The sequence below is a fragment of the Gossypium raimondii genome, chromosome 2 (genome assembly GCF_025698545.1).
Source record: "Gossypium raimondii isolate GPD5lz chromosome 2, ASM2569854v1, whole genome shotgun sequence".
In the NCBI taxonomy this organism is placed as follows: Eukaryota; Viridiplantae; Streptophyta; class Magnoliopsida; order Malvales; family Malvaceae; genus Gossypium; species Gossypium raimondii.
This window is the reverse complement of record NC_068566.1, coordinates 35,425,609-35,438,920: the sequence shown is the minus strand read 5'-3', so window position 1 is coordinate 35,438,920 and position 13,312 is coordinate 35,425,609. Positions and strand designations below refer to the sequence as shown.

The window sequence follows — 13,312 nt, the reverse complement described above, 5'->3', positions numbered from 1 at the left end:
GCTTCAATATTGCTAGGCAATCTACCTTGTGGTCTTTTCGAAATTAACTTAGCAAGCTGACCTATTTGGGTTTCGAGCCCTTAAATCGATGCTTGTTGGTTTTTCAATGTTGCCTCAGTGTTTTGGAAATGAGTTTCTAACACCGAGATAAACTTTGTCAACATCTTCTTAAGGTTCAACTTCTTCTCTTGTTAATAAGGTGATTGTTGCCTAGTTAAAAGATTCAAACCATTGTAGAAGGTTTGAACTTGTAGCCATAAAGGTAACCCATGGTGAGGACACATTTTCAATAAGCCCTTGTATCTCTCTCATGCATCATATAAAGTCTTTAAATCGATCTGGACAAAAGAAGATATGTCATTCGTCAACTTGGTTGTTTTAGCCAGTGGGAAGTACTTTAGTAGAAATTTCTCGATCATCTGAACCCATGTAGTGATTGAACCTCGTGGTAAAGAGTTTAACCATGGTTTAGCTTTTTTCTCAATGAGAAAGGGAATAACCGTAAGTGAATGGTGTCATCAGTGGCGCTATTAATCTTGAAAGTATCGCAAATTTCCAGAAAATTTGACAAATGAGTATTTAGATCTTTGTCTTGCAAACCATTGAACTAATCATATTGTTGTACCATCTGAATAGTGTTTGGCTTTAGTTCGAAGTTATTTGCAGCAATGGTAGGTCGCACAATACTCGATTTAGCCCTAGTTAGAGTAGGTTTGGCATAATCACACATAGTACGAGGAACAGGAGCAGGAGCTGCTACAGGAGGTAGCTAAATATTCTGATTATCACTCATCTCTTTAGTAATAATAATGTCCTCTTGTTAGTCTACTAAATTCTATCAATTCTCCTTTACTTCTCTATGATTTCTATGAGTAGTACTTCCAATCTTGTTGTCGTAAATCAATGGTCCCAACGGGTTTCTTCTAGTCATAAACTAAAGGAACCTGCCAGAAGCAAACAATAGAAAAATTAGAATGTAAAAATTAAACTAAGACAAAAATATAAAATAAAAATAGAAATGGCTAAATTAATAAAAATCAAGTGTTCCTAATATTTTAGTCCTCGACAACGGCGCCAAAAAATTGATGTGTCTCACGTGACTAACTAAAAATACAACGGAGGCAAGTGCACCTATCGGTAGATAGTATAGCTATGGTGAGTACAGATATCGTATCCACGAGGACTAAAAGTATTAGTAATTACTATTTTTCTATTATTTAGCCGACAAACTGAAGTAATGTTTTTTAAAGTAAATTTACTAAACTAATTTAACTAAGAACTCAACAAAGAATGAATAAGGAAAATAATCAAAAGATAACCAATGAGAGAGACAATACCCAGGAAAGAATCTACTTAGACTTCTCCTATTAGTTTGAATCTGAATTAAACGATTTATTCACTTGGTGTCTTGATCCGTAGAAATCCCTAAATTATGTTAATATCTCTTTTGAGAGTAAGAACAACTAACTTTAGGTTGATTAATTGAAATCTCTTTCTAATTAAAACCCCTATCATCGCATTAACTCGATCTATGGATTCCCTTATTAGATTTGACTATAATCATATAGATTTATGTCATCCTATTTCTATGATTGCATGCAATTCCACTCAATTATACTAGATCTACTCTTAAATGGGACTTTTGCTCCACTGAATTAAGCATATTAAATATGAATTAATATCCTAAAAATATTAAAATAAGAAATAAGCACACATAATTGAGAACAAGAATCAAGTACTTATCATGTAAAACAAAAATCAAATAATAGAATTCATCATAGGTTTCATCTTCCCTAGGTATCTAGGGAATTAGTTCATAATTCTGAAATAAAACATCTCAAAGTCAGAATAACCACAAAACATAAAGAAACTCATAAAGACTTTAGAAGAAATTAAAAGGAGGTCTTCGATCTTGATGGAAATCTGCTTCAGAGTTGGCTCCAATGGTGTTCTTCGAGTGTTGTCTTCGATCCTCTCTTATGGCTCTAAGATCTCTTTTTCTATTTGGTATTTATAGACTTTAGAATGCACAGAAAGCCTAAAAATTACGTTTTTCTGCGTGTTTGGGAAGCAATGTGCGAAATCAACATCGGCTGGCACATGGGCGTGTGTCCAGCCCGCGTGGATCCTAAAATCTGCTATATTTGTTCATTTTAGCTCGATTTTCACTTCTTTCGCTCCCAAATGCTCACTTAAGTATAGGAACATGAATTCAAAGGATCAGGAGCATTAAATTCACCAATTTTCATAAATAATCATCCAAAAACGCATTAAGAACGAGATTAAAATATGTTAGTTTTATCATTAATCATGGAAGAAAGAACAACTTTGCCCTTGCTTAAGCTTTCAAATTTCTTTCCGGAGTTGTTGAACTTTACTCCTCTATGAGCAGCAAGAAAAGCACCTTCACTTGCCTCATGGACAAACATAGAAACCCTTTGTTCTTGCGTTTTTAACTTGCTAACAAGATCAGCAATTGTTAGACTCGTCATTTCACAAGATTCCTCAATAGATGAAATTTTGGCATTAAACTTTTGAGGAACATTGATCATGACTTTTTCAACCGCCTTTTCATCAAGCAGTTCTTCACCATAAAGTCTGATTTGGTTTACAATAACCATCAGCCTGGTTGAATAATCTTTAATCATCTCATCCTCCTTCATTTGCAGCATCATAAACTCTCTTTTTAGAGTTAAAAGTTCTGTTTTCTTCACTCTACCACCTCCCTCATAAGTTTCTTTGAGTTAATCCCAAATAACTTTTGGTGTTTCAAGATTCATAATGCTTGTGAAAATATGATCTACTAACCCGGAGTGAATGCATGTTAAGGCTTTATCTTTTTTCAAGATTTCTTTATCATAAGCTTTGAGCTGAGCAATGGTAGGATTTTGTCTCAATGCTGGTGGATCTTCATCAGTTTCTACAACTTTCCACAAGCCAAGAGATCTCAAATAAACTATCATCTTAACTAGACATGATAATGAGTTCCTATGAAAATAGGAATGGATGTTGAAATAACATTAGAAGAAGCCATTGGAAACACTCAAAAAATAGCAGTAGAACCTCACAACCATCAAGAAGACACTCTGAATACCACTGTTGGTGTAAATTTTGTTACAAAAAGAAAGAGAAGAATAAAGAAGAAAAAAATTACAGCAGACAAAACTAACAATAGCCTATTACTAAAGGCCTAAAGCAACTGACACAAAATATATATTTGATTTCCAATATCAAACTCAAAATACATCAACCGTCCTTACCAAAAAATCCAATGCAACCTTGATGGCCAAAACCTTTGCTACATTTGAATCGATAATACCCAAAGCAAGAATGTCTCCTGACGAATTCCTTAAGACTCCCCCACAGCCCCCAGGACCCGGCTTGCCCCTAGCGGATTCATCCACGTTAAATTTGAAACAACCATGGGGAGGTGGAGACCACGATAACCCTTTGCGAACAGCACACCCGCGGCTTGACGGAACACATAGCAGTGGGTTATCCCACCAAGTCGACTAGAAAATGCACACATCTTCTTTTGAAGCCCGAATCCCAATAGTGTTCTCAATTTGAACAAGAAGATGTCTGCGATCTTCAATTGTTTCCCTTCGAACCTAGTCGCTTTGCAACCCTACCAAATTGACCAAAACACTGCGCAACAACTCTTAAACCACCACCTTTTAATAGTACCTATGAAATTAAACTCCCAGCAACCATATCACACTTTAACAGCACTTATCAAATACCAAAAGTTAACATTTGTCTCTGATGAGCAACTAAACTTGATAAGCTACCAAAATAAGGTAGAGCCAGACTACGACACTACAAAAAAAAAAAATTGAGCTCACATCTTATCACGAATATATTTAATATAAACAAAGTATATTTAAAAATATTTCGTACCAACTTTTTTAAAATTTGAAGTGTTAAGTGATAAGAAATTTGTTGTTTTATAAATAAGATCATAAACTTTAGCATTATAGATTATAGATGAAAATAATATTGAAGAGCTTTCCCATTTAAAAATCCTATTTGAATTTGAATTTAATCAAGTCTAATGCTCTTATACAGAAAGATGTAGAAAATATATTATGAGTTTGTTTGCATGGACAAGTGGAGAAATTCTTAGAATAGGAAGAGGCTTTGCCGTCGATCGCTATCAATCCGGATAGCACAAAAGAAAAGACAAGGCCTACACGCAAAGACAGCACACCAAGAAAATGACATCAACTGAGAATGCCGGGCCGGCCAACGTTGCTTCATCCACATCGTGCCTTATGATATTACCAACGCTACGCTACCTTTTCCAAAATTACACCCTCTTTTTCGTTGTTGCCGAATCATATCCCGGTTTCTTTTTCTCTTTCACTCTGGCATTGCCGGCGGCCCTCATGGATCGGAGACTCAGCAGAGACTCGTCGTTGCAGAAGAAAGCATTGGAGAATCGATGCAAAGCTGAAGCCGACCAGCAACATGTTCCCGACCTCACTGATTTCATCAACGACATGTTCTTCGGAACTGTCGATAATGACAAGAAAGCTCATTATAATTTAACTGGTAAGTCTACGGATGAAGAAGACGAAGATTTTGATTCTAGCACAAGGAGTAATAGCAGCAAGCTAACTCAGGAATGGCTGGAAGAAGCTAGGCGCATGATGGCTTCATCTCCTTCTCGGAGTGACTCGCCTTCTCGCCTTGTTGGTTCACCTAAGTTCGCCGCCGCTCAACCGGGGCGGCTTTCCCTGTCATCATCTTTTGAACGCCGTGACCCTCTCTCCAGGTCTGCTAGAAGGTAGGAGTATTTCTAACATTCATTCATCTGATCTATACATATACATATATATGAATCCAATCGAGTGTGTTTCAAATACAGGAACAGGCAGTTGGAAGGATTCAGTGAAGAGATTCTAACGAAATCAGCAAAACACAGCCGCAACAAATCAGAAACACCAGACACGGTGAACTCTCCTAGTCCTACTGATAATATATCCACAGCCGAAGCTGTTCATAAATGGTTCTCCAACATCCTTAAACCCACCAATCATACACCACCGTCTAGTGCACCACCTTCCCCGACAAGAAATGATCTAACCTCTAGTTTGCCACCTAGGCAATCAACCTTCCGCAGGTCACGATTCCAAGCAGACCCATCTGCCCGAGTCCCAGTCCCCTCCTCTACAACTCTCAAAACTCAACTTTCTTTGCAAGACACCCAGTTGCTTTCTCCTCCGAAAAAACTGGTTGAATCGACTCACAGGAGGTCAATATCGTCTTCCACATGCTTCTTTGAGCAGAATAAGCCTCTTTCACCACCAAGGAACTTGGTGGAGTCTGCTCAGAGGAGGTCTATATCTAAGTCGACGTGTTCATTAGAGAAAATTGCACCAAGGAAGAGTAATGCAAATGGGTGGTCCAAGGAAGATGATGGAACTCGAGAAATTAGCCTTAATAAATTTCTAAAAGATCAGAGAAGTAAGTTCGAGATGATATTGAATGGAGAGGTTGGATCCAAGGCCAAGATCGTCCTGTCAGGACCTTCTAACAGTTAAGTATATTCATGTTTTGATTACGGGGTGTGCGTTATGGGAATTAGTCTATTAATTAGAAATGTAGGTGGGTTTTCAGGTACGAGTTCAATGGTGGCAGCTATATGCTATGCATGGCTATTAGATAACAGAGGTAAGAAGAGTAAAGGAGGAGAAGAAGAAGGGTGCATTGTGGTGCCAGTGATGAATGTTAAAAGGGAAAGAATGTGGAAACATAGGCAGGCGGCTTGGCTCTTTCACCATGTTGGCCTTGATGCTACCTCACTTCTCTTTGCCGAGGAGGTACTCTTTCATGTTCCAATGATAAATATAGGATGATTATTGAATTTAAAAATTGCTCCATGATAGTTTTTAAATTCATAAGAGTTTAGGTAGTTAATAATAATTCTCACACGTATATATAGTTTTAATTTCACACAAGTTTACTATTATTAATTTTAAAGTGTTACATTATACTTGTACTGTTATTAGGGATTGACTTAATCAGTATCACCTATTAATTGAATCGAGAAATTATGAAAAATTATTTCTTTTATAAAATAATAAACATTACTTGAACAAATATTTTTTTATTTTATATTTTATATAAAATCTAAATGCACATTATATAATTTAAAATTAATGTACCATAATTTTCATTACCTTTTACCTCTATTATTTTAATTAAAACCTCATTTATTTTTTAGATTATATTTTATAAACATAGTTATTACATAACTTATATTAACCCATAATCTAATCTATTTTGAGCACTTTCAACAAAGTGATTGCATGTGGCTTGCCGTTGGCGTGCAAATTTATACGTGGAGAGTAGGGGTGGGCAAAACTTGATTCGACTCCAAAAAATTGAAAAAAATTCGAATTTCGAGTTAAACGAATCGAGTTATTCGAGTTAATCGAGTTATTCGAATCAACTCGAATTTTTTTTCGAATTTCGAGTTTGAATCGAGTTGAGTTTTCAAATTCGAATAACTCGAATAATTCGAATATCAAACTATAATATTTTACATTTTTACCCCAAACTCCCAAACATTTTTTCTTTTCCCTCAAAACTTTTACTCCTTCTCACTTTCCCCCCAAAACTTTTACTCCCCTCCCAACCCCCCAATCTACCCAAAATCCATTTTCCACCAAAATTTTACTCTCCCATTTATTTTTTCTCAAAATTTTACTCCCAAAAACCCTCAAAACCTTTTATTTTCCCCAAAATTTTACTCCTCCCACTTTTCCCTAAAACTTTTATTCCTTCCCATCCCACCTCTCATTTATCCCAAACCCTCCCCCTCCAATTTTTTTAATATTTTCCTCCAAAATTTTACTCCCCTATTTACTTTCCTCAAACTTTTATTCACCAAAACTTTTATTTTTCCCTAAACTTTTACTTCTCACCCTTTACTCTCAAATAAAAATCAAAATTATCCAAAAAATCACTAAACATAAATAGTAATAATTTTATTTATATCTACTATTTATATTATTAAATTAAATTTCATATTTTATATTATTTATATTATTGAATTGTTTAGTCATATTGAATATTTATATTAAAATTGAATTATTAATTATGCCATAAAATATTCGTGTTAAAATTTTATATTGGTATTAATTTCACATTTTATTTTTAAAATAACTTTTATTAAAAATCATATTTTTACATTTAATATATTTTCAATTCTAAAATACATAGTGACAAGAATCTGAAGATAATTGAAACAACTAAGCAAGCAAAGAAGCTAACCAATATATAAAAAATTAATAAATAAATTATGAAGTGATGAAAGTTAATAAAAAATTTGATTAATGTGGACAAATTTTATTACGATGGGCGACAATGGTTACAAGGACCTAAAATTATTTTTTTAAATTTAACTCGAACAAATATATTCGATTCGATTCGAATTCTATCTCACTCGACTCGATTCGAGAAAACTTCAAATAAAGTTAGGATGATAAAATGAGATTCGAAAACTCGATTAACTCGAAAATTTTCGATTTGATTCGATTCAATCGAATGCTCACCCCTAGTGGAGAGTGTATTAAATACAAATTCATATTATAATTTAATTTATGAAGTTAATAGGTATGGTTAATTAGTCAAACTAGTCTACTAAGTTTTAGTTCAATTGGCATTGATATTGTTACTATAGTAGGAGAATGTGAGTTTGAATGCCCTAACACAAGTTTATCTTCCTATTTACGGGTAAATAGGATTAACATTATATTAAAAAAATACCCAAATTAAAATGTGGGTGTCAGATACAAAAACATGCTAGATATATATTTTTTTAACTTTTGTTTTTTAAAAATTTTATGTACCCATGTCCTAATATCTATTGAGCACTAAAACTAAACATGAATACTTCAATGTCTGAGGATCAGGTGGATGTGGAGACTCTAATGATGGCTGGCCAGTTAAGCATCCTTGTAGTTGGCCAAGATATTCTCAAAACAAATGGAGAGGTCAGTAATATTAACATCCATAGCTACTTACAACCTTTATTCTTTTCTATTCCACCAACTTCAGGACATAAATTAGTTTGGGTCTTTCTTATAGGTTGGATCTCAATGCACAATTCTAACAGATAATTATTGTGAAGATGCATATGAACTACTGCAAACCCCTATGCTGAAAAAGCTTTTGGTAAATTCCCATTCACTATATTCTTCAGCAGGCAATTCTGGTCTGTGATTCTAAACTGGTTTCTTTTTTACAGCTTTCTGGCATTCTATTAGACACACAAAATCTGAATGTGTATGCTAAACTGTCCATGGCTAGAGATGCAGAGGCAGTTCAACTACTTCTGGTCGGCTCGGTCCCGAATTATCGAAATGCTCTTTACGATCAATGTAAGAACTTCCATATCTATCAACAAACTTAACCTCAGTGAATGAAATTTATCTGATTTTTGGGTTGTTTTCTTAGTAATGCAAGATGAAAGGGACAATTCGTTCATTGAAGTATTGCAACATACCTATGGAAAGCCCTCTAATGATGGTAATTAAGCAATCCATATATATATCTGATAACCTTAAATACCATAGTTGTAAAATTTCTGTTGATTGTATAGGTGTTGATGATACTGTTTATACGATGTCGGAGACGAAATCACCGTCTATTTCACGTCGTGAAGCTTCTGCAACACATTCTGATAAGACTTCTAATGATTCAAGGAGTGCAAAAGTTAACAAGTCTCCTTCAAAACCAGGTTTTGCTTTGTTTTTAAACATGTTTTTCATGTTGCACAAATATTGTTTGCATGGACCAACCTATACAAGCTTACAATTAATCATATATATATATATACATATCGAGTGCTTTAACTGATTTTTTCTTTGAAATTCTTTTTCCTGGTTTATGTTCTTTGAACGAAATGAAGCCATTAACGCCCATGTTTAAACCTTAATTTGCAGCAAAACCTGGTGCAGTACCAGTGAAAGGTGGAACAGATTCAATAGCAGAAGCATCTCGTGGAAAGAACAAGTTTTTTCTGGCAAAATGGTTTGGTTTTGGATCAAAATGAATTGAAAATGGAAATCGTCTTCATCTTTTTGGCCTGAATTTCCAATCATCCAAACTTATTCTTCTTCTTAGGTATTATTCTTTGGCTGGCTTTACATTTTTGAGTGGTAGAGTACCATAAATTAAGAATGTATTGAGGAAAATATGACATGTGGTATCTAGATTTTTTTTAAATATTTTTTTAAAAATATGTATTAATATGATTTTTTAAAAGAATTATATTAATTAGTATGATTATGAAAATGGTTTTAAATCAAGTTTACTTAAACATTATCTTTCATTTAATTCCATGACTAGTAAGCTTGAAATTACTAATCTAACTAAAGTTAAAAATGCTAATAATTAAGTTAATAATTTCAATTTCAATTTTCTCCTATTATAATCGGTATGTTGATAATTAAACTTAAATTTATGAATCATTCGATACATCTCAAAAATAAAATTATAACTCTCACTTATAAAATAATTAATAATAACTAAACAATATCTATTTTAATGTACAACTAATATTGAGATTCAACTAAAACAAAAGAAACAAATTTACAACCTAGAAATTACAAAAGAAATAATATTTTATGAAGAAATGTTGATGAAACTAAAGTCTAAAATCTCTTTTTCATCTTGAAAGAGTTATTTAAATGATTAACTTCCGGTGTGAAAAAAAAGGTGTAAAGCAGTCAATCATACCTTGGCGTTGCTACTCAATTTAATTTGTGTCGTGACTGCCTTTTCTTTTTCCTGCAATTCAAGCTCAAACATCACAACACAAAATCCCATTGGATCGCAACTTACTTCACTGACTTGCCAAAGTCGAGCCTTTCTACAATGGTTGAGCTTCGACGAATGTCGCTACCTTCCTTCACATTGTGGTGCGATGCAGCACACTAACTTCTCCTGTTTTTACTTTCTTAGTTTTTCCAACCTGCTCCATATTATCTCAAGTGAGGCTAAATCATACTAAACACTAAACATTAAACGTGTAAAATTACTAAAATTAAACAAATGTAAACACTATTTAGCCAAACTCTAAAATACTAAAACTGACTTTAAACCTAGTAATTTCACTTGAAACCAGCATAAATCAAGTGTGAATTTGACTTTAAAACGTGCATATATCAATTTGACACCTATCAAATTTTCTCACAATTAAACTTTTGCTTATCTTCAGGTAAAACTACTAACTAAATTCTCAAACACAAACAACAATGCAGACTGTTGAAGTTAGCTTCCAGGCAACACAAGCAGTAACAAACGTGTCATGCAACCCACATGCAGAAAAGAAGCAGCACATGAAGGGAGCAGTTTGAGCTCGACATTGCTGTCCAAATTCAACTAGTTTTGTTGGATTAAGTTTATATTTTGTAACTTAGTTCTTATAGAACTTAGTTGGTAAACTTTTGATGTAATTTTTGATGATTGATTGACTGAAAATTCAGCTATGTAACTTATACAAGCTGATTAACAATTTCCAATGTATTAAGTGGAGTTAGGTAAGTGATTAGGTATTATTTTGATTTGTAAGTTTAACTCAATGTTTGATATATGTAATGGCAACTTGCCAATGTTTTTGTTAATGAAAAATCAACTTCTTTTCATTCAAATTCTCTCCTTTCTGTTATACCACTTGCAAATTTTTGTTCTTCTGCATTTGTTTCTTCTGCAAGTCTCGAGGCTTGTTGTCCAAGCAAGGCCAAAATCAGCTTGCTACTGCCTTCAACACCAACAATTGGTATCCAGAGCCTTTGTCTTAGAGGACCTGTTGCAGCAAAATCTTAGCTCGAATGGCTTCTTTAGGATTTTCTCCAGCAGCCCCACCAGTCTTCAATGGAGAAAGTTTCCACATATGGCTGGTCAAGATGAAAACTTACCTGCAGACCTTTGATCTGTGGGAAGTTGTTAACACAGATGCTGAGCCACAGTAGCTCAGATCAGAAAACATGCTGATGAGAGGACCAAGAGGCACAAAGCCATGTCCTGCATTCAGAACTGTGTGTCAGATGTCATCTTCACCAGAATTATGGCCTGTGAAACTCCAAAACAGGCCTGGGATAAGCACAAGGAGGAGTTCCAAGGCACTGAGAGGACAAGGTAACAGCAGCTGTTGAATTTAAGAAGAGATTTCGAGAATTTGGAGATGAGGGAGGAAGAAACAGTGAAGCAGTATGCAGATAGAATCATGGCAGTGGTCAACAGTATAAGGCTCCTTAGTGAGCACTTTGATGAGGCAAGAATTGTGGAGAAAGTTCTCTCCACTTTGCCTTAGAGATATGAAGCAAAGATATCCTCTCTAGAGGACTCAAGAGATCTTGCTAGTATCTCTTTGACTGAGCTGATTAACACTTCCTATGCTCAGGAACAAAGAAGAGCTAGCAGGGCTGAAGACCATCAGGAAGGGAATTTTCAAGCCAAAGCCAGAGAGGCCTCGAGCACCAATAATCATAAAGGAAAAAGGATCTGGAAAAAAGGCCTAAGCCTGATGCTGCAAGAAGCAGTGACCAGCCCTGCATGCACTGCAAGAGGCCTAGTCATCCAGAGGAGAGATGCTGGTTTAGACCAGACGCTGTATGCCAGCATTGCAAGAAGAAAGGCCATGTTGAAAAGGTCTGCAAAAACAAAGGCAGACCTAAACAGCTTCACTCTTAGCAGAAAATGCAGAGGTTCAAGTGGCTGAAGACAGCAGTGACCATGAAGAGCAGGTCTTTGCTGTGCCTTGCTCAGCTGCTGAAAAGAATTGCTTAAAAGGCTGGCTATTGGACAGTGGCTGCACTAACCACATGTCACCAGATGCATCCTTGTTCAAAACCTTGGACAGAAGCTGCAAAACCAAAGTTAAGGTTGGAAATGATCAATTTATAAAGGCTGAAGGAAAGGGGGAAGTGTTTATATGCACTCCCACAGGCAACAAAGTCATCTCGAATTTGCTATTGGTGCCTGAGATTGACAGAAACCTTCTCAACATAGCTCAACTGCTCAAGAAAGGCTACTCAGTTGTGTTCAAGGACAAGCAGTGTCAAATTGCTGATCCAAGTGGATCAAGCCTAATGACAGTCACTATGACTGACAAATGCTTTGAGGTTCATTGGCCAAGTAACTCAAAGTCAGCTTACACAGCCTCTGCTGATGATTCCAAGCTCTGGCATCAAAGGCTTGGACATGCCAACTTCAGATCGATGGCTCAAATGGTCAGTGAAGGTCTGGATAAAAATTTCATCAACTCAGTGGAAAATGATGAAGTTTGTAAAGTATGTCAGCTGGGAAAACAGGCTAGACTTCTAGTTCCTACAAACACAGCATGGAGAGCCACTAAAAGACTGCAACTTGTGCATACTGATTTGTGTGGCCCGATGAAGACTGAATCACTCAACAAAAACAGGTACTTTATCCTTTTTATTGATGATTTTACAAGATATTGCTGGATTTTCTTCATGAAACACAAGTCTGAGGTAGCTCAAGTGTTTATGAAGTTTAAAGCTGCAGCTGAAACAGAAACAGGTTACAAGTTGAAGTCAGTAAGGTCAGACAATGGAACTGAGTACACTTCAGCTTAGTTTCAAGCCATTTGTAATGATGCTGGCATCAAACACCAGCTAACAAATGTGTATACACCTCAGCAGAATGGAGTCAGTGAAAGGAAAAACAGAAGCCTGATGGATATGGCCAGGTGTTTGCTGTTTGAGAAGAAACTGCCCAAAACCATGTGGGCTGAGGCAGTAAACACTGTTGTCTACCTTCAGAATAGGCTCCCAACTAAGGCTCTTGCTCACAAGACACCTTTTGAGGCTTGGTTTGGATTCAAGCCTTCCTTGACACATTTGAAAGTGTTTGGTTGCTTGTGCTATGCACAAATACCAGCAGTGAACAGAGATAAGCTATCAAAGAGGGCTTAGCCAAGTATTCTAGTGGGCTACAGTTCAGTCAAGTAGGGTTACAGGATCCCGGATCCCTTGATAAACAAAATTCAAGTAAGCAGATATGTTATTTTTAATGAAAAGGCATGCAGGAACTGGGAGAGAAATAAGCCAGAAGCTATTTCAGAAGAGCTAATGCCTGAACAGACTGAATCTGAGCAGCTTATTCCTAAAATGGACATTGATGATGCCCCTGCTAGAGGCACAAGGCCCTTGGATGAAATTTATAAGAGAGCACAAGTTGCTATAGCTGAACCTACCAGTTTTGAAGAAGCTGAGGCAGATGAAGGCTGGAAGTAGGCTATGGTTGATGAAATCAACATGATTCAAAAGAATCAGAC

At 35.7% G+C, this 13,312-nt stretch overlaps 1 protein-coding gene and 1 non-coding gene across 2 annotated transcripts; both read left to right on the top strand.

Moving 5' to 3' along the window:
• The first annotated feature begins 264 nt into the window (after positions 1 to 264).
• On the top strand, positions 265 to 371 carry LOC128039371 (small nucleolar RNA R71). The gene has a single exon (XR_008193875.1). It is a non-coding gene; the product is annotated as a small nucleolar RNA R71 (small nucleolar RNA).
• A 3,846-nt stretch (positions 372 to 4,217) lies between these two features.
• Positions 4,218 to 9,240, top strand: LOC105788521 (uncharacterized). Its single transcript, XM_012615461.2, has 9 exons — positions 4,218 to 4,789; positions 4,871 to 5,541; positions 5,623 to 5,825; positions 7,923 to 8,003; positions 8,098 to 8,184; positions 8,258 to 8,390; positions 8,467 to 8,538; positions 8,612 to 8,749; positions 8,955 to 9,240. The coding sequence occupies exons 1-9, from the start codon at positions 4,218 to 4,220 to the stop codon at positions 9,062 to 9,064; spliced, it is 2,067 nt and encodes a 688-aa protein (XP_012470915.1). The 3' UTR covers positions 9,065 to 9,240.
• The last annotated feature ends 4,072 nt before the right edge of the window (positions 9,241 to 13,312 follow it).